The sequence below is a fragment of the Gymnodraco acuticeps genome, unplaced genomic scaffold (genome assembly GCF_902827175.1).
Source record: "Gymnodraco acuticeps unplaced genomic scaffold, fGymAcu1.1, whole genome shotgun sequence".
NCBI lineage: Eukaryota > Metazoa > Chordata > Actinopteri > Perciformes > Bathydraconidae > Gymnodraco > Gymnodraco acuticeps.
Window position 1 is genome coordinate 1148445 of NW_022990692.1, and position 23440 is coordinate 1171884.

A 23440-nucleotide genomic window follows, 5' to 3' on the forward strand; every position below is an offset into this window, starting at 1 on the left:
TCTTTATAAAGTTAATGTCACGTGAGATCTGCTTCACCTCCATACATAGCTCGGTAAGCATCTTCGTGGTTGTCATGGCAGCAATGTCTTGAAAATTAAAAAAATAAAGGTTTTAATTTACATTTCAAGGATAGATTTTTAATTTCCAATAATTTAGAATGACACTAAGTAACTCACTGATAAGTGTTTGCCAACAGTAACCATTAAAGCTGCACTATGTAACTTTCCTATTTACCCTGGATTTGAACACAGGTCTCCAGCACAACTGCTGAAATATTTACCACTGAGTTTATAGAGCCTGCCTGCTTGCTCGGGGGAGAAATTGACCATAAAGTCATAATTTTTGTCAAACCAAGGTCATGTCTCACCTAGATAAAGGATCTAAATGTCTCAATAGAAGAGCAGGGAGACCAAAATCAACCACCCCAATTTTAAGTTATATTGTATTAACACTACCATACAGATTGGACAAAATAACATTGTAATCACAAAAAGGTTACATAGTGCAGGTTTAAGTGCTTACATTTTAAGCCTTAACACCATGACAAAAAACATGAAAAGATGGGAAAGTCACAAGGGATAGGTTTCTCAATTCAGAAGGCATCAGTACGGTTAAGAACCTGCTCAGAAAATGATACTTGCCTTTCAACACTCTGCTTGATTCCTCTCCATATAATCTCCCCCGTGGTGTTTCTGGAGCTGAAGGGGGTGGGATGGGTGCTGCGGGGTCAGGTGAGCCAAGCCCAGTGCGCTGAAGTCAGCTAATCTTGAGCCATGTGCATAGCTGGCACCGCCGTCTAAAAGACAAGACACCATTATTAATTGTTTATAAGTAAGCCATGAGAACCATTGGCCCATAGGAGCCGATATCCTGTTTCCGCAGCATGATGTACAAGTACACCCCCTGGACATGATGCTAGTATGTCGCAGGGACTTAACCCAATCCAACCCTTGATACTGAGTGCCAAGCAGGGAGATATCGGGTACCATTTTTAACAGTCATTGGTATGACTCGGTCGGCGATCAAACTCACAACCTCCCAATCTCAGGGCGGACACTAACCACGAGGCCACTGAGCTGCTATTCATTCTTTATATTGAACATGAATTTGGGAATTTTCCAAAAAAAAAACAACATTTAAGATGAGAAATGCATACCATTCCTTGCTTTCTCTAATGGCATAGCGTGGTAGGGGCTGGAGTTATATGTTGGCAATCCTAGAAAAAGAGAGAAATAACTAAATAAGGCAAATGAGCACTATTAAAGTTGTTATCCATGAGCACCATATAGCAATTGCACCTAGCTAGCCCCATATAGTTACTTTCCAACTTTAGATAAAGGAGACCTGAGGGATGAACACACTTGGCTACAGAGTGAGTAATTAAAGAATAGTTTCCCACCTAAGGTGCTGATAATTCCTGTGATCCAAAGATAAAAGACATAATAGCCTATTAGTCTACTTCATAACGAGGGGTGCACTCAAGTGGCTGCCGATGACAATTTATTCAGGATACAGAAAATATGACCAACGTTTCGGAGAGACTGAAACATTGGGTCATATTTCCGGTGTCCTGAAATTGTCATCGGCAGCCACATGAATGTGCCTGACTTTTACACCATTAGTTTACTTACATCATTACAGTGGTCCTGGTCCAACTCCGCCAAATAGCTTCCACAAAAGCCTACAATGAGAGAACACACAACATGAACTATGAATGCTGTAACTCGGACAAAGCACATTTACATACTGTCCGCCCGGAGGTAGTAGTGTGAAGTAGGGGTCGACCGATTATCCAGACCGATATTCCGCATTTTACAGATTATCGCTATCGGCCTTTTTTTTTTTTTTTTTTTTAAATCAAATTGCCGATAAAACTTTGGATCTGATGCGGCCGTTTCTCTGGTTGCAGTCACCACTCTGTACACAAGCAATGTCCCGATCCAATTCTATCAGTTTCCCAGTTACACAGGGTAGCGTCTCGCAGCGGATAAACTGTGAGGGGGGGGATTGCTAGTGGAGCCTCGCAGCAACTCTGCTTTCTGCACCACAATCTGGTGCTGCTGAATTGGGACTACTAAATGAGTGAGACTCAAATATCAGAAGTTCAGAACAAGTTTTAGTAGTTTTCATTTTATTTCTATTTCATTGACTTTACTCAGGGTACAGAGAGGAAACCAGTTTTAAGATGTTGAAAAGTTCAGCAAACATAAAAAGGCATTTCAAAGAAGTTGTGTTGGAGTTTGTGTTATTCTACATTTTGAGACCAAGATTTTCTGATATTACTGCAAATGTATATCGGTTCCAAATATCGGTTATCGGTCTCGTTGATTACTAATAATCGGTATCGGCCTTGAAAAAGCCATATCGGTCGATCCCTAGTGTGAAGTGGTTCACTTACCATTGTCAGCCTGGTGAATTGACAGAACATCCTCCGAGTGGCTTCCTCCAGAGGCTAAAAGGGAACAAAAGACAGTAATAATGGATGCTGTAACTTTTGAACACATATCACATGACTGATGTTTGAATGTATTGTTGGAGGAACTAAATGCTTGTAAATTAAAGCTCACATGCAATTACATATTGTTCCTGCCATTTTAATAAGTAATGACATACCACTGCTTGCATTTGGGGTTGGTCCTGAGGGGTACTGGCTGGATTCTGGGAGCACTGTAGGACAATGAACATCAGGTGGCTTGGCAAATCTTCTCTTCACACAGCTGGTTTCTGACTCCCCATCTGACTCCATGTACACAGGATTTGGTCTGGAAAATAAAAATGAAACATTCAACATTCCCATTAATTGAACTAATTTGCCCCATGGCCCATTTCTGTAGAATGAGGCCGCTTGACGTACAGGTACACAGAGATGACACTAGTCTATCACAGGACTGGAGGTGGGGTTTTTACTTATTGTTTACACAGAAACCAAGGATTATATATTTCAAGAGGGAGCGATCAAAGTAAACATCCTAAGCCTGCTTCCTCCACACTGGGAGTGCTGTGACCACTTTTCCATTGCATCTTATGAGCGGTTGGGTTCTTTTGGTTCCTGCCTATGCACGCATACTGGTTCTTATCAATGCGACGTTGTTTGATAAGGGTTAAAGTCAGGCCAGACATGGAACCTGACCTCCTACAGGAATTCAACTGTACCTTACTCTTCTTTTCCCACGTGCACCTGCTTCGTCCTCAGAGCTCAGATCAGTGGTTGGACATCCAGTATTCACATACTTTTCTTCGTATCGTTTGGCCTTTTCCAATGAGTCTGTAAAAGAAAAAGCATAAAATAATAGGATGACATTTTACTGACTAGTCTCACTTGTGACACATATGTCATATGTGGTATGGCACCACACACATTCAAACTGCCATCCATAAAACGTGTGGATACCTATATACTTGAAAATAGACAATAGTAATGCAGTGACTACTTACCACAAGTAATCAAGAGCCGGACATTCGCATATGTGGTCCATCCTTTATGGGCCGTCATGTGTTCTTTAAGGGCCTTCAAATACATGTTTTTTGGGGGCCATAACAATTTACCTTCCTTTAGACTGAACCAGCTGGCAAGAACTGTTGCAGCTCCGCCATTTGGAAAAAGTACAACGGCCCAAAGCACCACCTCCCTTTCCATTCTGTATACAATAAAGGAAATAATGTAAATGATTAAAAAAAAACCTGCTCATAAATCATAAGATGTCATTTACTCGCCCAGCAGTATGAGCGGTATGCTACTGCATATGAGCTATTGGAATAGCTATGAGGCCATTTCCTTCTGACTCTGGATACAGAACACATTTACGTTTGATACATCCAAGTTTACCAACCCCGATATTGTCACACAACTCTCTAACCTTGTATGTACCTATGCATGAGGACTCGCAGGGATAAGTGTAATATGATTCTTGGTGTCTGAACCTTTTGTAGATCACATATACCTCATCTTCTTCCTGGACTATATTCTGCACTACTGCAATACTATGTCCCACCTCAATACAATTATCCCCCTGCTTTGTAGACAAAGTAAAACGACTACTGGAGACCTTTGTGTACTGTACAGCAACACCGAAATGTTGAGGGAGTGGACCATCAGTGTGGATTTTCTGTAAGACTGGTTCATCTGTTGGTAATGGAACCTCACAACGTGGCTGTTCTGACAACCTTTTGACCACCTGTTGTAGAGGTTGGTGTGGCTTGCGTAAAAGATGCTTTATTTGGCCAAGATAATTCTCAAAAGGGAATCCTGAAACATTATCTAAAGGTCCAAATTGTTTGTATTCATCGGCTAAATGTATAAGCTGGTGTACACTGAACACAATCTGATCCCTGCCATACAACTGTCCAAAGTGTTCCACAAAGGAAATCATCAATCTATGCGCTAATTCAACCTTTTGGCCAGAAATTCCAGGAGACAAAAACAAATACATGGCCACTGAAAACAACATAAAGTTGTCATAAATCTCACTGGGAAGGCAATCCTTCAGAACTACAGGGCCCCAGTACAGTATGAAGGATCGGAGCTCTGTAGCTTTCCAACGATCCAGCTCATTCAAACCCCTTGGCTTGCGATTGAATTCACAAGGGGTGTGGGAATGTAACCCCAGCAGTTTGCTTGATATACTGTTAACAGTTTGTGAAGGAAGCCTAGTGGCTAGATTGCCCTTTAACCACATATTCAACAGTTTTCTCATCACACCAAGACAACAGAGGTGCATATAATCTATTGGGAATGAAGAAACCATCTTTACTGTCCCTGTTAAAGGACTGAGTGTCTGTTTCAAGTGATGTTCTTCATCAATCATATCACAATAACTTGAGTCTGTCCTGAGCCTGACATTTGTTTCAGGATAAGTCATTTTCTTCCTCCACACACCATGTTGATCACACTTGTCACACCCTGAATAGCCATTATGTGACTTGATATTCTTAACGTAGGCTCTGGCTGGAGCATCACACACAAATGAGGAAACCAGTACTTTCAATCGGTTACCATTATGAACAACGCCATTAGCCAGTACATTTTTAAGGTCGCTAATAAATTGCTGCAGATACTCAACAACACACTTGGGCTTGCTTAAAGCACAAAAGATACCGACAATAAATGGGGACTTAGTATAATCACATTTCAGAATTGCAAGTATAGGCCAGAATTGAAGTCTTGAACTCTTAAAGAGAGGGAGACCATCTATGTTGAACTGTAAAGTAAGAGTTCTGAGGCTCACTGGTAAACTCAAACATTTCAATCGTGAAAGTATCCCTTGCACCAATCCAAAATGGTAGTACTCGCCACCTTGCATTTGAGTGGTTGCAACATCATGTTGTGTTCTAAGCAGAGTTCTTCCATCCTTAGGGAGCATAGGGTGAAAAAGCTTTAAGATGGACAGCAGAGCAGACAAAGCAACCAGATTGATTGAGTAGGATGTTGCCCAATATCTTAGGCTCCTCATAAGCAGATCCTGACTAGGCTGATGCTCGTCATGGCTGTCGGAGTCAGAATCTGAATCAACATTCCCAGCCACACTACCATCAGTATGATCATTTCCCATTTGTACATGATCTGATTCAACGTCATCATCTCCAGCTAAACTACCATCAGTATGATCATTTTCCATGTGTACATGGGAAGCTAGTGGTGTATCTAGTTGGGAAACGTGTGAGATTCTGAAGGGTGGTTCCCTATTCACACAGGGGTCTAAATGTGACTTGTTATTATAAAGAGTTTCCTCGTATTCCTTAAGGATATCTTTCTCCATGTCCCTTACAGTTCTGATGACTCTACGTCTTTTAGACCAATAAGAAGCCATCTTAGGTAAAGAGAGGTGGCACTGCTATAATTACTTTACTTGGCCTTGTGTATTGCAGTGATCCCCTTGACTCGTCTTGTAGTATAATCCTGAAAATGGAGGAAAACAAAGCAGATTAAAAATCAGTATGCATAAACTAACAGTACAAATATATATCAGCCTCCTGGTGCAATGCAAATATAACTGTACTGACGAAATTCCCTAGAATTACACGTTTTATTCCATGGGTCTTCAACCAGGAGTCCAGGACCCCTAGGACATACATTTTACCCAAATATCCTATATGATGCTTTAGCTTGACTGTATCAGACCAACTTTGATGTAATTTCTGTAGGATGTAGGGATGCCAGAAACTGACCATGATCAAAATCGGCGGGGTCGGTGTGTAGCAAGCTGCAGCAGCAGTCTGCGCTGCTGGCTTCCTCCAAGTTTTACAGTCAAAACTGGTGTTGTGACCAATGGCCATTTACAATTATTAATACTATTACTATTATTAGTCTATATTTTGGTTGAAACTAAGCCAGAAAAAAAACAAAAAAACATAAATAATAAAAAAATATATAAATAAAATCGAATTTTAAAAATAATCTTCGATTATGGAGACTGTAACGAATAATAGATTAATCGCTGGCATCCCTAGTAGGATGGTAGAGTTTAATGTCAGATTGTGTTAGCTAGTGTATCTGCTGCGTTAGCTAGGTGCTAGCCAGGGCAAGAAAATATCAACTGCGTCATGCGATGAACTGTTTAATTAATTTATGATATAGGCTATATTATAACAAAAAATATGCACAATTTCACCCAAATATCCTAAATAATGCTTTAGCTTGACTGCATCAGTGGACACTTTATGTAATTTCTGTAGGATGGTAGAGTTTAATGTCAGATTATGTTAGCTAGCGCTGCGTTAGCTAGGTGCTAGTCAGGGCAATAAAATATCAACTGCGTCATGGGATGAACGACGTTAAATTCGTTGATGATATATATTATTATAAGTAATTAGTTCCCACTTTTGCGCTCTGAATAGCCTAAAAAAACATAACAGGGTGTAACTGAGGTGAACATATAGAGTAGGCATGCACAACGGTCACGTTACATTTCTTACCGATTTGTGATATCTGTCTCTTCTCTTCAGGCGGCTTGACGACAACTGAACTGCCTGCCTTCCTCCACACCCTCTTTCGCTCTTTCACGTGACCAACGTGCTTTCAAGATTAAGTGCAACGTGCAACGTGCAACAGGCATGACGGGTAATCTGTGACGTTTCGCTCTCTCAAAACTTGGGCCATTTTGTCTTCATGCACAGCAGCTCTCATAGGAAAGAACCAGACCCCGCCTCCGACGCTGGATCATGATCTCGCCCGAGAGGGGATAGCGCCACACGTTGAAACAATGTCAATTCAATGTAGGGAATTTCAACGTTGAAAAACCGGCATCTATATTACATTGATTCAACAACATTTTTTCAAACGTTGAAATGGTATTTGTAAAAACACATCGAATCAACATTGATTTTTCAACCTCAACCAAAAATAACCAATCTAACCAAAATCCAATGTTGAATTAATATCTTTTGCTATCTGGGTATGCTATGCTAGCTTAGTTGAGGATAAAGACCGAGATCCTAACCTTTGCTCTGACCTCGGGTATTTCTACTAGCATCTCTAAATCTTACCAATTAAAGGCCTTTACACAATGGGGCCATGTTTTGTGTGGGTGTTTTATTCAGATGTCAGTGTATTTATCAAACTGTTGTTTTTTTTAACTGAATCCTTCTTCACCTAACACGAATGTTGTGTGGACGTCATTTTCTATTGGAATGAGCTCGATTTTTCTTATAAAATCTGTAAAGACAAATTGTAGCTCAAAATTACTACCCTGCTGTTTCACACTGCTGTTATATACACACAGGAAGCTCTTTTTGTCAAAATACAATTTAGTTTTATTGAATTTCTATGGCTCAAAGAACACAGAGGTGATCACACAGATAACCCGGCTAAAACAGGCAACATTAAATGCTGGATAAACGGTTGTTGAACACCAATCAAATGAGCTCATACCTGATCTTAATTGGGATTTCATATTTCTCTACAAGGATGCAAGCAAATCTACTTTGGTATGAAGTTTAAATACATACAATAACAACATAACTTTAAACATATACAGTACAGAAATGCCACAGGTTTTCCAATAATTTCATCTTGAAAAAGTAGTGTGACTGATTGTCAATTTCTTCTTAAATAATAACTCATAAATATAGATATAACATAAACATTATCAAACACAATAGCAATCAACGGTAAGACTGTGTTTTAAGTGTTTAAATAACATAATTAAGATCCCATCACGTTTTCTTTTGAGGTCAGCTTATTTTACAAGGAAACACAAAAGTACAGCCAGAAAGAAGAAAGAGGATCCACCTGTTTTTAAGTAAAATAACACTTAAGCCATCGTTTCAAAAATGATATCAGATCTCATCTGCTATTGCTTTTTAAGATGGGGTCATGCTCAATTTTAGAACCATAACTCCCTGTATTTCAAAGAGAAAAGGTAAAGGGTCAAGAAGGTGATGGTAGTGCCAAAGAAATAGGAGATGTTGCAGTAGGAACATACCATTTGCATAGTTCAGCAGCATCATCTTGTTCCTATGTTCCTAATGACTCCCTTTATAATCTACCTGTGCAGCCATGAAACCCTTCCCTCCCCGCTTATCACTCCCGTGGCTCGTTATTACAAGGAGCGAGACGAGAGGTCTATTTTTACAAACGAGGGGGTGAGAAAGTGACACGGAAGGTGGGATTTTCATGTGGCAAAAGAAAGCACTGAGTTTATCGTTTGCGTCAGAAACAGATTCTGCTGTAAATGTACCTAAAGTGGCTCAGAATGAAAGTATTTTACCCCGTGCTTTTCTGGATTGAATGTAGCCAAAAGGCCAACTACACCCAAAAGTCGATTTCATTTCTAAAGCACCATGTTTGTGTGCCCATGTTGTGCCATTCACTGCCTTTTCTGAGTTGGCGGTAGGTTTTTCTGTAATGTAATCATTCTCTTGAAACAGAAAGGTGAGGTCAAGCGCGAGCCCACGGCAGAAGGAAAGACACGATCACAATGACGAGAGAGAGGGAGAGAGGCAGCAGGAGGAGGAGGGTGAGAGGGAGAGAGAGGGAAGCTGGCCAAAGAGACATCAGACATTTGGAGCCTCGGGGAAGTTCGCCCGGAGTCTGTTGCCTCTCGACGTTCGGCCGGCAGATGACCAGTGGCCTGACCTGTGATATGCTCTCCTGGAAGACAAAGATGTGAGAGTTGTTATTGTAGGGGGGAAAAGCTTAAAACACAATGCACATTTCAAAGGGCTACTGACACAAATATATTGTTGTGATAATCAAAAGAGTCCAATTGTTTTCAGCACTAGTTCAGTGATTCCTCAGCAGTGGTGATATTTCATTTCATTTTTATTTGTCCCGCTCATGGTACGCAAAACCAAATGTACAATAATTGCCACAAAACATGACTCTACCATTTAGCGAAAAGGAGCAGGGAGAAGAATATAATCTTATGTGACCTGCCCCTTTCTAAAAAAAACAAATAAATACAAATAGATGGTCTGCCCTTCATAATAATATATATTTTTTTTTTTTTCACAGCCACACATAACAGTATCTTAGGATACTAAGAGAAACACACACAAAAAAAAAACGTATTTCCCACTTGACGGTTAACGGAAAGAAACAAAACACCAAAACATCACATGTATAAGGAAAAGAAAAAGAAAAGAAAAGTGCAACACCCTCATCTGAGTCCTACTGGAGAAGAAGGTGGAAAGCGACACATGATGATAATAACAATAACAACAATAACATATATGGTAAACAAGCTGAAACAACTTATTTCCCATTCTGTTAAAGTGCTCATTCAGTGCTAATTTCCATCCATCCAGATAAACTCCTGCCACTTCTGTTTGACTTATTCTAATCTGCTAAGAAAGAGGAAATAAATCACACAAATTACAAAAAAAGTACCAAGAAGCCATTGGTGTACATTACATGTTTATAAGTACAGTAAGTTATCATCACATATCACATATTGTAGGACTCTATAATTCGATTTGAGACAGTTTGGAAGACCTGAAAAACGCTGATCAATCCGTTTTTTGGGGGTCTTAAAGAGACAGGCGCTAAAACTGAGTGTTTCAGATAGAGGGTAAATACAGGTATATTCAGATGGACAGTATGAGAAAAAGAATGTGTTTTTTCAACATTTAACCATTCAAATATGTTCTTGTTGAAACCCCAACAAATATTATCACCATACATTTGAGCAATGTATGTCTCCTTTAATTGATCCAAATAGGGAAAGTCTATGGGATATTGTCACTGCAACCCTGTTTAAAAGCTGAATCTACAGCTGTGACAATATCTCTTTTCTCAAACCTCTGTGTTGTGTTGTATAATTTGGTGAACAGATGTACAGAAACACGACTAATTAGAATTCACATTGCTGTGTTTTCTACCTCCAGTATGGTCCGGCTGTCTGCTCTGTCAGGGCTGAGCCTGAGGTTCCAGCGGTGTGTTTGGTGGCTCCGCCCCCCGTCGTCCTCGCTCTCCGTGGTGTCTTGCCGCGCTACCCGTGGACGCTTTCGTCTGCGCGAGCTGATTCGCTGCAGAGAACCTGGCTCCTGCAGTCTGAACCAATCAGGTTAAAGGCACAAGGTCAGAGAACTACAAGCAAAGATGTACTGTGTGTGGATATGAAAGTGTGTGTGCATATCAAACCTGCAATCTGTGTCCTCTATATCAGCATCTGCATCACTCTCCCCCTGAGGGTCTGACAACACACACTCCTCCTGCACAGGAATGACACATTTAACAACTAGAATATCAAGTATGGGACAAAAATGACAGTTTTAAAAAATACATTCATGTTAAACTTATGATATGCTAATTTAATGACGTTGGGTAAAGTATCACAAGCACTAATTATGGATCAATTCAACCACCACATCTACAGTTTTGGGGCTTTTATTTTGTCGTCTTTCGATGAAACCCAGATGAGTAAAAGTGAATCATCACTGACCGCCACTTTCTGTAAACCAAAAATAACAACACTTGATGATGGCATTTGTGTGAGTGCGTGTACTCATGCGTCACTTTTTTATAATCACCATTTTTATTATGCATGAATCCGCTGACTCCTCAACACATGACTAATGAGTTTAGAGACACCGAATCTGGCACTTCCTACGGATTTTATTTTGATTCGTAAATACAAAGACTGAGTCATGATAATCGTGTAGTGAAAATATGATATCGTGACAGCCCAACGCTACAATTGTTGATGTGTCGAAGTATCTTAGAGCACTATTTTAAGCAAACATTTTTTCTTATCACCTTATCATTTTGGCTGCAGGACAGTTAGCTTAGCTTAGCATAAAGACTGCACAGAAGGGGTAACAACTAGCCTAAAAATGATAAAGTAAAACATGTAATAAAAATACCTACCAAGAACTCTAATGCTCAATTAACACTGTATCTCTCTTTTGATTATGCTCTTTTAACCAGAGGGTTATGTAGTCTTTCGTGGCTAAGCCCATTTCAGTCCCTATAGCTGTAGCTTCATATTACACAAACAAAAAATGTTAAACTGTTACTTTAAATAAAACAGTGGAAGCACAAGTGTCATACAATCTAGTTCAGGAATAGATTGTATTATGTATGTAAAATATTTTGTCTGCTGAGTTGTTGTTTTTTTGGGGCAGGGAACATAAATGCCTCACGTATGCCTCACATGATGCAACCTTGAAACCATAGCTGCCTGCTAAATGAAAATGTAACATAAATATATTCAGACACATAAAGGTCTGAAAATGTCTGAAATAAATAGTTACACGCACACGCATGTCAAAAGAAACACACATTACCTCCGTTCCGTATCCCTCGGAGTACCTGATTATCATGACTCTGTTCTTTCCACAGTGTTCACATAGGCGTGTGTCCTGAAAACAAAAAGTGAAGAATATATGATTGATTTAAAGACATATACCAGTGCCTTTTAAACATACAGTAAAGAACACAAAGGCAGTGCGAGATAGAGGTCAGCAGCAGGTAAGAGGTATGTATTTAAAGCACTATTAAAGATGGAGAAACAGTCGACGGCCACAGACTCTTAAGTGGTGAGCCTGAGCACTCACCGGCGTAGGTGTGTGTGCTTCTGGATAAAGTGTACAGGGACCGACCTCGCACTGACACGCTACATCCACCTCTCCACAACTCGCCCCCATCTGAGACACAGACAAACACAGAGAGGATTGACAACCTTATGAGAAGCTTCTTGTCCCTTTATCCGTTAGCCAGAAACCTGTTTACAAAGTAAGTTAAAGGAAAACAGTGAGAAGTAGATCGGTATCATTTAGAAGTTACATGGAGACAGCAAATGTATTTTTATAAATGCTTCCGTGTTGGTGGCTACGTGATGTGATTCCTGGCTTTTTAACCTTCTCCACCTACTCGCATTTTAAACTGCTCAAAAGTGGAGGAGTTGACTGGCACTGCCAGACATTTGAGTTATGAAAGCTGATTAATTCATATGATTCAGTCAAAGAACATCAGAGATATAATTAAATACAAAGTGGTGGCCATTTATTGGATGTTAAAGTTGGATTCACTGTATTGTATTTTTTAAAGGGACACCGCCAAAAGCTGTTTATCTGGATTGTTAGTGAGTTTGGTGTTGATATCAGCCGTAGAGGTGCTGCTTTCTCTCAGATTGAAGTAACTACAATTATATTGCACTTGGCTTAAAAGTGCAAACAAATATATATTTTAAAAAGCGGGAATATACTTAGAAAACTACAAGAAGCTTGTGACAACAGGAAACGTAAACATTAATGTCCTTCTGCACCGTGATACGATTGGCAGGGTTACTTGGGTGGAAATAAAATATTTCCTACTTCAAACAGCTCACAGAAAACTCTGTTGATTATCCAGGTCATGATTCCTTGAAAGAGACATTGCTGTTGAATTTGCAAACATATTCTTTTTGCCACATTATCCCCTTAAAGGGACGGTTCACCCTAAAATCAAAACAACCTTTTCCATCAAGCTGTAGGGATATCAATCAATCTAGTTTGTTATGTGTGAGATATATAACTTCTCTCCAATATAACAGAACTAGATGGCACTCAGCTTAAAGGTAAAATATAAGTCTCAATATCACGGATCAAAATGTGATTCTGATTTTATATACAGTACCTTCAACAGATTCCCAATGTAAATGAACTTGACAGGTATAAATAAATGACCTCACCACACAGTCATTGTCAGACGTCTCTCCCGAGGAAAAGAGACCACGGGAGTCAGATTCCCTCCGCAGCATAACCTCTGACCCAGCTCACACACTCACATAGACCTGCTGCGGCACAACAACAACAGAGTCAGTTATAGGCCTCTCTAACATGTTAGCAAAACATTTTGACTAATGACTGGATATTATTTGTAAAATCATGTCATGAAGATCCAATCAGAATTATGTTATACCAATTAATTATACAAAGCCAGTTCTAGTTTATTCTCATTGACTTTCTATTTAGGCACTAAGAAGCACATACATCCTCAGTTATGGCTTTATTATTGATTGATAAATTAAAACAAATTGATTGATAATATAGAATATATATTCCTACAATTCCTATATCGTAATGGTAGACACTTATTTGTCCTTAAAGTGAAGCAAAAAGATTATTTTTGTTTTGTTTTCATCTTGGTGTTACAGTGGTGTACAGATGATGCTTTACGCAAACAACCTCACTGTAATCTGTCTGCACTCACATTACGTAATAGTCTACGACAGTCAATGTAAGAGCCTGACAACTTTTCCGATAAAGATGCGAGGGGGGAAAATATACTGTCAATATCAAGAGATCATGTTTTCATTTTCAAATGATATTTTAAAAATCACAACATTATGATTTTACGCACAGGCATGGTGAAGACAATCTTAATGTTCTAAGCGACAACAAAAAAGAACAGAGTATCCCGTTTTACCTCTAACGCATCCCGTCCAGGAACATGGAATAATAAATGCATTAATAAATAAAAAAGTGAATGGACTTCTGTGTTTAGAGGATGAGCAGCAGCACGCGGCGATGCCTCTCATCATTTCGCGTAAAAGAAGCCATGACTTCGCGCAGATGGTGAATGTTTGACATTGTAGAAAATCCTCTGTGTGATGAAAACCAAGCGCGCACACGGGGATACCGAATGTTCCCAAAGCAACGCGGGAGCGCGGATAGCGGCAGGAGGGACTTCCGGTCGAGACTTTCGAAATAAAAGACGATGTTTTAAAAAAGTCAGTAGGAGGATATACTGAATGCATGCAGTCCTATATTCAGGCAGTTCTTTAACTTGACCAAAAGTGGTAAACATTACTACTACTACTACTACTACTATTATATATATATTTTCTACTGAGAACATGTATATTGTTTTATGTTTATTTGTATTCTATTCAATCTTTAGGAAAAGTTGAAATTCTTGTACATTGACTGCTGTTGTGACAAAACAATTTCCCAATTTGGGATAAATAACATATGTATGTCTATATATATCTACATAATCCTAATTTAAATCCTTCATATCCCACATAATCCCACATAACATATGCATGCATGGCTTTATGTGATGTTTCTGGCAACAAAAAACTATAACTAAAACACGTTTCAAGTTTTTTTAGACAGTATTCAAACAGAAAATAATTGATCCAAAATATAGAACAGGGGAACTCTAATACATATTTATTTACTGCAGGCAAACAGTATCAATTATAAATCATACCATCATAATTGGATTATTCTGCTATGGGACACAACTAAACTGTTTATATATTAATAGTAGGGCTGTCAAACGATTACAATTTTTAATCAGATTAATCACAGCTTAAAAATTAATTAATCATGATTAATAACCATTCGAACTATGTCCAAAATATGCCATTTATTTATGTATATTGTTGTGGGAATGGAAAGATAAATGAAAGAAGGCGGATATATCCATTTAACATACAGTATCTATGTTTATTATAACATTTTTCTGCGTGTCAAAATGAAAGACAACCCACACACCTATCAATCATCAAACCGTGGTCTTAATTCATTACGTGTTGATTTCTATCAACGGGGGGAGTACTTCAGGAAAGTCGACAGAGGGGGGGGGCGGCGGCTAGTGGAGTGACCACAGAGTGTGAACGATCAGCTGTTTTAGCGCAGTTTTCCAGTGAAGGGGGGGGGGGAGTCTCCCTCCGCAGCCGGTTGGCGTAGTTTTGGCACAATTCCGTTGTACAGACCGACGTTAACAGCAGCCCTGTCTGTGCACACGGAGACCGACTCTGTCGTCCGGTGATCTAACCGCCTTCTGGAAAAGCTTCACAAGTACGTCGGTACGCAAATGCGCTTTGTGACACAAGTGACGGTACGCATTTCAGATTACACACATAACCTGCGTACCAGTTATGTGCACCCCTGTACTACAGCAAAAGTATTCTTCGTCGGGACTTCCTGCAACAACACCACGCCGTTATCAAAGATGTTCTATTGAGAAGACGATCACTACGTGACAAAAGTTTTCAAAACCGTGGCTACTGAAATCAATCTTACTAACTGCTGTCTGTGCAATATACTCCGCGCGAGTTGGCAGACTTTATTTTGCTTACTTTAACATCATTTGTCATGGTGGGGCTAAGCCATTTCTTGGTATGGGTGTAGCCCATGGTGTAGCCTACCCCAGCCATACCCTGGCGCTGCCACTGGTGGCACGTATGGGGCGGGCCATTCTGCACATGCGTTAAATGCGTTAAATATTTTAACGCAATTAATTCAAAAAATTAATTACCGCCGTTAACGCGATAATTTTGACAGCACTAATTAATAGTAACCTTTAGATGAGTATCATGTAAGTTAATACTGTGTTTCAGCCATGCATATTTACAATATCTACTAACAGCTTAAATTCCAGACTTGCATAACCGACTATCTGAAATGCTCAACTTGTTTGTCTTCTTTTGTCAGTGTTCTCGCCCCAGGTCCATGATCTGAAAGTGGTTTTGTGAACCCACCAATCATCAGGTCCAAAGGAGGCGGCCCACGTACATACCTTCCCCGCTCAAAACCACCACTGCATTCTTACAATGAATGTGTACACTGGTATGTCATTGTCTTTCAAGAAAATTAGAAGTTAAATTGCTGAGAGTAAAATAGTTCACATTTAAAGGTGGGAATTGTGTGGTTACAATTTAATTAAAGATCTCGTTCATAGCACAGTCATCGTTTGCAATGAATTGAAGAACATGTTGGCTGAAATATACTTTTTGAATTCCTTTTTTGAAGCATGCTTGGAAGTACTGTTGATACATTTTCATTTAATCGTTTATTTGAACCGGGACAGTGCACATTGATGAACACTTTAAAATGAGCCGGATTTTAGCATTTAGCTAATTTCCATCCGTAGTCCCTCACATATAACATTTATGAACATGACAGTTATATACATGGCAAAAATAAATACATGATATGCAGAAAGAACATGAGCAGCCTATACAAGCATTTACCACATGGCAGTACAATGTAGCAGCTACGACATATAAAGTGCAAGAGGAGACACCACCATTCTTTGAGTTGACCTTTAAAACTATTGAGAGTGGGACAATCCCGTGTCTCAGTTGGGAGGCTATTCCACAATGAGCTGCCTTTAATGGAGAGGCCATTTTGTCCAAAAGTGGTCCGTCTGCAGTGGACTTCACAGTCTCCTCTGGTTTCTGACCTAGTGCAGCGTCCAGTGTGTTTTTTGTGGATGAGAGGGGGGCAGTCCATGTAAACATTTATAAAAAAAAGCACATTTTAAAAGACTTAAAATTGTCAAAACTCAAGAAATTGTGTTTTTCTAGGTACAGTGGTGGAATGAATGTGGCTTTCTGTCAAACACCTTGATAGCTCTCTTGTAGCTGTTCTATTGGTTTCAGGTTTGTGGCACAAGCAAACGACCAGTTTGTAAAACAGTATTCAATGTACATATAAATGAATGTAAATAGGAGCTTGGCTTGCCAAATAGAGCTAATTTTGGCCTGAATGTCCCATGAGCCCTGCTGCTGCACTCAACAAGATTACGTGTAATTAGGGGCGACCTAATGTCCGAGGGAGGGATCCTCATTATAGCTGCATGTGGACCATGCAAATGACCCCTGTGAACATAACTGAACACTGCATGTGATTCAGCAGACACCCGGACGTTTTCACAATGTTTTCCCTTACATTGTTTCGCCCAGTTATGCTTGGATATATTGCAATCGCTACTCTACATGCTAATGCTTTACTAAAAGAAAATGTCTTCAACGTTGCATAATGACCAATTTAGTATGCATGTGTACTTTTTTCCGTCAAGGCAGCTGTGATGAATGCATTACTGCATGCTGATGTGTCATCCTCAAAGGGATCATGTAATAAAAACATGGGATGCAGGGGAGAATTTGGGCAATCGTGCTCTTTTATGCGTTCCCAGGGGAGAAGGGGGAGGCAGGAGAGGAGGGAAGGGACAGATCTTCAGAGGCAGATAGAGACGTTTGTGTATACACAAGTAGCAATACAAACAGGAGATGCAGGCTCGATAAGGAAATTAAGGGAAAGGGTGCAACTCAAATAAACCAAGAGTGATCTCCAACGGACAAATGTACTTCTCTCTCTCTCTTTTTGCGTTCCAAAATTCACTCCCTGTCACAGAACCAGAATCAGAAAGAGATGAAGGTGAAAGAACATGATTTGGATATTGCAGAAGTGCTACAGAAAGGCGTTCTTTGGATTTTCTCATCAGATTTGATATGAAAACACAAACCATCAACTCACATGAATTCTTTCCCATGGACCGAGGTCACAATGGATTTTTGGATCAAAGCGGCAGATTTGGCTCGCCCCTAAAGGACAATCACTGCAGCCGAGGCAATTGCAGGGTACGGTGCAGCGAGAACACCCAAAGGTGGTACGAAGATTGTGATTTGGTCGTGCGTGAGTTATGCGCTTGAAGTGAAACTGAGCATCAACAGACATTCAGATGTAGATACACAACGTCTGAGGGGAGTACTGTTCGCACAGTGAGAGGAAGAGCTGCTGTGTGGAACATAACAACGAAGCAAATTAATCTGATCCAAAAAGGCCTTGTTTTTATCCAAAATGAGGAAGGAGACTACTTTTTTCTCAAGCACAAAACAGGAGTCATACCCTGGTTTGTTGGGGTAATGCTTGAAAATATCAACAGAACTTTTCTTGTAGTCACAGACAGCGTTGAAAGACCAATGAAGGAATCAGACCAAACCAAGGATAACCCCCTGACATTGGATTTCGACCAATCCTGGGGTTCATTCGGAAAACCAGCTGTACGTCTTTGCCTCAACACCTTGGATTTCTCAGACCTCTGGGACGAGGAAGACAGTACCGAAGACGAGGGATCCAATTCCACCAATGAATTATCGACGGGTTGCCTCCAAGCCCCTCCAGCACCCCCTCCTCTTCCTCCCCCTCCTCCACCTTTGACCTCCCATAAAGGTGCATCCACCAAATCTCGTACCTTGAAGCTCCACTGGAGGGAACTGCCGAGTTTAGCTCCACTTCCCAGGATGACGCGCTTCGGGACTCAGACTATTTGGGCCGGGCTCGAGCCGGTGCATTTGGATACAAACCGACTGGAGTACCTGTTTGAATCTAAGGGCAGCAGCACCACTTTTAATGTGGCTTTTGGGAGGCAGGTAAGATCCTCTGGACGGGATAATGTCTAAAGGAATGAATAAAGCGGGATTGGGCTAACAAACATGTTTTCTACATTTTTGCATTGCCGGAATAAACTAAAAGCAACCACAGTTTTACCCCATTTACTAAGGTTCTGCCTCAATTATCAGTCTTAAGATTGAAGGTTGAAGTGGCAAAACTGATATGGTTATGAACTTATGATCACAAAGACCACCATTTTGTTAGGGAGCACCTACAGTATGGCCGCTATTGGTTCATTGTCAGAGTTAAAAAGATCATTTTCCCCAGGAATGTTGTTTGTAATACTCTTAAAGCCTATATACAGTCTAGTAATGCTGAAAATGCAAGGGCTTTATAATCAGTAGGCCATGGGTAAATCCCCAATGTGTTAGCTCATTTTGAAATAGATAGTGACTCAGTAGACATGTATTTAAATTAAATTGAATTAAAGGTATTAAAGCACGGGGTGCAAAATGCAACCCTAATATAAACTTTTAACATGATGTGTATAGTACAGTATCTTTACATCTGTCTCGTGTCTTTTTGTATACCCTAACACAGAAGCAGCCATCAGTTTCAGTGTTGGGGATGAAGAGGAGTAACATCATAACCATCGCTCTGAGCAGCCTCCCCCCTCCCCGCCTCCTCCCCCCTGCCATCTACAGCATGGACGGCAGTGTGCTGGACAGAGACGACGTTCAGGTATACAGTACAGCAGAGTTCATGTCCTGCAGAATTCGAGCTTCGGCATTTTGTTTAACCTTTAAAGTTGGATAGGCTATTTGTTGCCCTCACCATACATTTATAACGGCTAAATGAAACCTGAGCTGGGTCCTGAATAGTCCTGCAGTATGGTTTATAATCTCTTTCCACATTCCCTTCTGATACAGCGGCTTAAAGAGCTAATCCCAACAGAAGAGGAGCTGAGTCTGATCAAGGAGGCCAAGGCCCTGAACCCCCACTCGCCTCTGGCCCCCGCCGAGCTCTGCCTGCTCACTTTGGGGGAAATACCACATCTGAACTCCAGGCTTCAGCTGTGGGCCTTTGCGCTGGACTACGACTCGTTAGAAAGGGTAAGTAAAAGGGAAATGAGCATGGGACAGAAATTAGTTTTGACATTTCAAATGTACAAAATAAAAGCTTTTTGTTAAGAGAAATGTCGTTTTTCAACCCCATCATGAAAACACTCTTGCATTTATGTTTGAAAATGTATCAAGATCTAGGTAGTTAGCATGATGTACTCTCTTTAAACTAATTATGGATCTGAACACTTTTTTTGTTACCGAACAATCCTGTTTTGTTCAGTTGACAAATCACATTGGAGTTGGCTTTGGTTGAGTTAAGCTTAAAAGACACTTTGGAGAAAAAATCGGCAGAAGGCATTGGCTGAAATGCAATCTCGCTACCCAGTGGCCATTGTTTGATAACAATTTAGCTTATAATTAGCTAGCAAACTGACCACGTGTGAAATAATTTGGTTGTATAGTTGCCCAATCTATGCCAATTCTATGCTTAATTGTCGTCAAACAATGGCCAATGGGTATTAAGACAAACTTTATTCTTCTATCTCAAGTTGATTATTGGACTATGAAAAATGACTGGCACACAGTGAAGTACGCCTTGGCACAGGTAGTGATGACTAAGCTGGAACCCGTTGAAATATTGGCTTTTGCCACCCTGATGCTTACCTGTGTCACTGCGATGATAGACGATTGGTTCAGAGATTGGCATGCTACAATGGAGCCACCTACACTTGATACATCATCGACAATACCATCATGACAATGTTAATCGCAATAGGCATCCAGTAAAACCAAACACACCACCTACTCTGAATCATCACATTGTGCGTATCGTGACAGGAAGTTGCTGAGCCTCTCTTCCATCTGAAGTTGGCCATGGAGCAGCTTGCAGCCAGCCAGACCTTCAGATGTATTCTAGCAACCGTGTTAGCGATTGGAAACTTTCTCAATGGATGCAAGGTGGGTGGCTCCAATTGTTGTTATTCGTCTTTAATCCACTTGTAAAATTCTCACAACTTATTTTCATATCCTAAGGCCCGTGGTTTTGAGCTGAGTTACCTGGGGAAGCTTTCCCAGGTGAGGGACACGTACACTCGCCAACCTCTTCTGCTTCACGTCTGCGTGTTACTGTTGCAACTTTACCCACAATCCTCTGACCTCTACTCGGACATCACTGCTGTTACTAAAGCTGGCAAGGTGCGTATTTGGGCCTATATGTGTGTGTGTTTATCTCCTGTGTGCAGAGGTGGGAGAAGTGCCAGTGTAGGAATACTCTGTTCCAAGTACAAGACCTGCAATCAAAATGTTACTCAAGTACAAAAGTATTAGCATCAAAATATAATTAAAGTACCAAAAGCAAAAGTAGTCATTGTGCAGATTGGTCCATTTCAGAATGATATATATATGATATGTTTTGATTATAATTATTGATGCATTAAAGTGTTCTCAAAGCTGGTAAAGGTGCAGCTAGTTTGAATGACTTTGCATACTGTACTGCAGGGTAGTTTGTGAATTTACTCCAGGTGGAACTAAAGTCTGATTTAAGTGTTGATTATATTTCACATCATTTATCAAAATATTTAAAGTAACTAAAGGTATTACATAAATGTAGTGGAGTAAAAGTACACTATTTACCTCTGACTTGAAGTTGGGTAGAAGTACAAAGTAGCATAACATGGAAATAATCAAGTGCAAGTATCTCAAACGTTCCCCTTTCTTCTGCAGTTCGACTACTCCCTAGTGCAGTCCAACCTCTCCCAGCTGGAGGCCCTGTGCAAAGCATCATGGGAACAGCTAAAGATTTTAGACAAGGCAGAGAAGAAGACAAAAGATAGAAATGAGAAGAATAGAGGAGGAGGAAGTGATGCTTTGGCCTCAGAGGGCTCGCTTCGTCACCGGCTGCCAAATATTTTTAAAGAGTGCGAGGAAAGGCTGAAGGTCCTGAAGGCCGTCCATCGGCGGGTCATCAACAGGTGTGATGCGAGTACATTTTTTAAAACATTTTTGCTGCTAAGAGCATTTTGGAATCTAAATATATTATAAGAGTTTGAGCTGGTTTGCTCCCATTTCAGAAAAGAAAGCATCAATACACATTTGGGATTTTAGTTTACGACAATTTGTCTCTTTGCAATTGTAGATTTCACCTTAATTAACCAAGAGTACATTTTTTAGACATAGCTAGGCCATGCTCTGTCATTCGTTTTACTTCCTGCTGTTGTTCAGTAATACGTTCTGTGTTCCTCAGGTTCCACTCTTTCCTCTTATTCCTGGGCTACTCCCGAGCTATGGTGAGAGACACGAAGGCGGAGGACTTCTGTAAAACCATCAGTAACTTCTCCTTGGAGTACAGGAGTACAAGACAGGCCGTCCTCATGCAGCGAGAGAGGGAATGCCAGAAAAGTGGATCAGAGAGCCCAGGCCCTAACACGCCTGTAGGCCGGAGGAAACGCCAACAAACTCCAGCAGAGGTTTTTATTTCACATGCTTTAAAAGTGAAGCACTTTTCAAACTGGTTTTGTCAAACAGTGGCGAAATAAGTGTTCAGGTGCTTTACTTAGTTACATTGGTATTATTGTCAAAATACTGTTAAAAGTCCTGCTTTCCAATTCTTACTAAAGTGAAAGTACAAAAGTATTATCAGCTAAATGTACTTAAAGTATAACAAGTAATCATTGTGCTTTATTTGTGAATATACTTATATATGTGACATTTCGAGATAATATTGTTGCATCAAGTAGCATTTTACTGTTGTAGACAAGCAAAGTTCTGATTGACTTTTGTAAACTATATTTTTTAATCTTTTGTGAGTTAAAGAGTTAGTCCTCCAGTTTAATTTTTAGAGATGCATTTTGTTGAAAATAAAGCTGTTGTGATAAATGTAGTTGGGTTAAATTACATAATTTCCCTTGTAAGTGTAGTGGAGTAGAAGTATAAAGTAGCATCAAATGTAACTTAAGTACTTGAGTAAAAGTACTTTACACAACTGTTGTTAACCCGGTGTATGTTGATCAAACAGGAAAATGAAGAGCAGTGTAAACTGGAGGAAGTTCTGAAAACACCTGATTTCAACCTGAGACTGGATTCCAGTTTGCCTCGAAACCGCAGGAAGATCACTGACATCACAGGTACTTAAAATACTGTTTCTTACCATCTTTATCTATGAAATCATGCTGAACCCACTTTTGTTTACTCCTCAGGTCCATTCTCACGGAAAATGAAGTGGTGACCCTGCTGATACACTTTAGAGATGTTCAGTCACTATGTTCGAACCAAGTTGTTTGTAATTGTTATTTATGACATTGTTGTTAAAAGTGACTTTTTTGCCACACAGTTTTGTTTAGCAGTACGGTTCATTTCACATTCAATACAGTATTTATCCATTTTAAAGAAATTATGCTAAATCTGTTTTGAAATGTGTATGAATAGTACTTATTCATTCTGTGTCTTTGTATGCACCATTTATACCAAAGCAAATTCCTCGTATGTGTTAACCTACTTGATAATAAAACCGATTCTGATTCTGATTAAAAAACACAAGGGCAAAGTAAGCATTTTGACAAAAATAAAGCCTCAAAAAACTAAATCTGCTCAATGTATAACTGTCCAGCATATCAGGATTGTACATAATGTCACATTATATTTAAATGTGTTCCTGTCTGAATACTGCATCTTTGTCTCTGTTAAATACATAAAAACATAGATAATAACTTTTTAAACCTAAGAAAAAAATAAGGGGCATGAGTCTTGCGCTCAATATAATATTATTATTAATAATAATAATAATAATAATAAAGCTCTATTTGTATAGCTCTTTTTAACAAGAAATGTA

At 39.9% G+C, this 23440-nt stretch overlaps 3 protein-coding genes across 7 annotated transcripts; 1 reads left to right on the plus strand and 2 right to left on the minus strand.

Moving 5' to 3' along the window:
* Positions 1-645: 645 nt before the first annotated feature.
* On the minus strand, positions 646-6948 carry LOC117555513. Its single transcript, XM_034230390.1, has 9 exons — positions 6914-6948; positions 5848-5897; positions 3437-3639; positions 3155-3266; positions 2615-2763; positions 2400-2453; positions 1629-1682; positions 1158-1217; positions 646-797 (listed from the first exon to the last, which is right to left on the minus strand). Exons 3-9 carry the CDS (start codon positions 3636-3638, stop codon positions 646-648), a joined length of 783 nt encoding a protein of 260 aa, XP_034086281.1. The 5' UTR covers position 3639; positions 5848-5897; positions 6914-6948.
* A 778-nt stretch (positions 6949-7726) lies between these two features.
* Positions 7727-14097, minus strand: si:ch211-63p21.1. 2 transcript variants are annotated; one of them, XM_034230344.1, is made up of 7 exons: positions 13848-14097; positions 13111-13212; positions 11996-12085; positions 11726-11800; positions 10581-10651; positions 10319-10490; positions 7727-9089 (listed from the first exon to the last, which is right to left on the minus strand). In XM_034230344.1, the coding sequence occupies exons 2-7, from the start codon at positions 13177-13179 to the stop codon at positions 8877-8879; spliced, it is 690 nt and encodes a 229-aa protein (XP_034086235.1). In that variant the 5' UTR covers positions 13180-13212; positions 13848-14097; the 3' UTR covers positions 7727-8876. The 2 variants fall into 2 exon arrangements, with proteins under 2 accessions (XP_034086235.1, XP_034086234.1); XM_034230343.1 differs by having other exon boundaries at positions 13111-13215; positions 13848-14056.
* On the plus strand, positions 10414-23194 carry si:ch211-63p21.2 (FH1/FH2 domain-containing protein 1). Of its 4 annotated transcripts, XM_034230338.1 has the most exons (11): positions 15193-15229; positions 15866-16000; positions 17570-18588; positions 19151-19291; positions 19480-19662; positions 20452-20571; positions 20647-20808; positions 21337-21584; positions 21857-22079; positions 22628-22736; positions 22809-23194. In XM_034230338.1, the coding sequence occupies exons 3-11, from the start codon at positions 18082-18084 to the stop codon at positions 22835-22837; spliced, it is 1722 nt and encodes a 573-aa protein (XP_034086229.1). In that variant the 5' UTR covers positions 15193-15229; positions 15866-16000; positions 17570-18081; the 3' UTR covers positions 22838-23194. The 4 variants fall into 4 exon arrangements, with proteins under 4 accessions (XP_034086232.1, XP_034086229.1, XP_034086230.1 ...); XM_034230341.1 differs by lacking the exons at positions 15193-15229; positions 17570-18588 and adding an exon at positions 10414-10517; XM_034230339.1 differs by lacking the exon at positions 17570-18588 and having other exon boundaries at positions 15220-15269.
* The last annotated feature ends 246 nt before the right edge of the window (positions 23195-23440 follow it).

Bases quoted from the DNA above. Each gene is read 5' to 3' on its own strand.
- si:ch211-63p21.1 (XM_034230344.1), bottom strand. From the start codon at position 13,179: ATGCTGCGGAGGGAATCTGACTCCCGTGGTCTCTTTTCCTCGGGAGAG. The intron at 10,652-11,725 runs GTAATGTGTGTT...ATTCCTGTGCAG, and splicing joins CCGAGGGATACGGAACGGAG to GAGGAGTGTGTGTTGTCAGA. The intron at 10,491-10,580 runs GTTTGATATGCA...TGATTGGTTCAG, and splicing joins ATAGAGGACACAGATTGCAG to ACTGCAGGAGCCAGGTTCTC.
- LOC117555513 (XM_034230390.1), bottom strand. From the start codon at position 3,638: ATGGAAAGGGAGGTGGTGCTTTGGGCCGTTGTACTTTTTCCAAATGGC. The intron at 2,454-2,614 runs GTATGTCATTAC...GTTCCCTTTTAG, and splicing joins AACCCCAAATGCAAGCAGTG to CCTCTGGAGGAAGCCACTCG. The intron at 1,683-2,399 runs GTAAGTGAACCA...CTCTCATTGTAG, and splicing joins AATTCACCAGGCTGACAATG to GCTTTTGTGGAAGCTATTTG.
- si:ch211-63p21.2 (XM_034230338.1), top strand. From the start codon at position 18,082: ATGCTTGAAAATATCAACAGAACTTTTCTTGTAGTCACAGACAGCGTT. The intron at 18,589-19,150 runs GTAAGATCCTCT...ACCCTAACACAG, and splicing joins ATGTGGCTTTTGGGAGGCAG to AAGCAGCCATCAGTTTCAGT. The intron at 21,585-21,856 runs GTGTGATGCGAG...TGTGTTCCTCAG, and splicing joins CATCGGCGGGTCATCAACAG to GTTCCACTCTTTCCTCTTAT.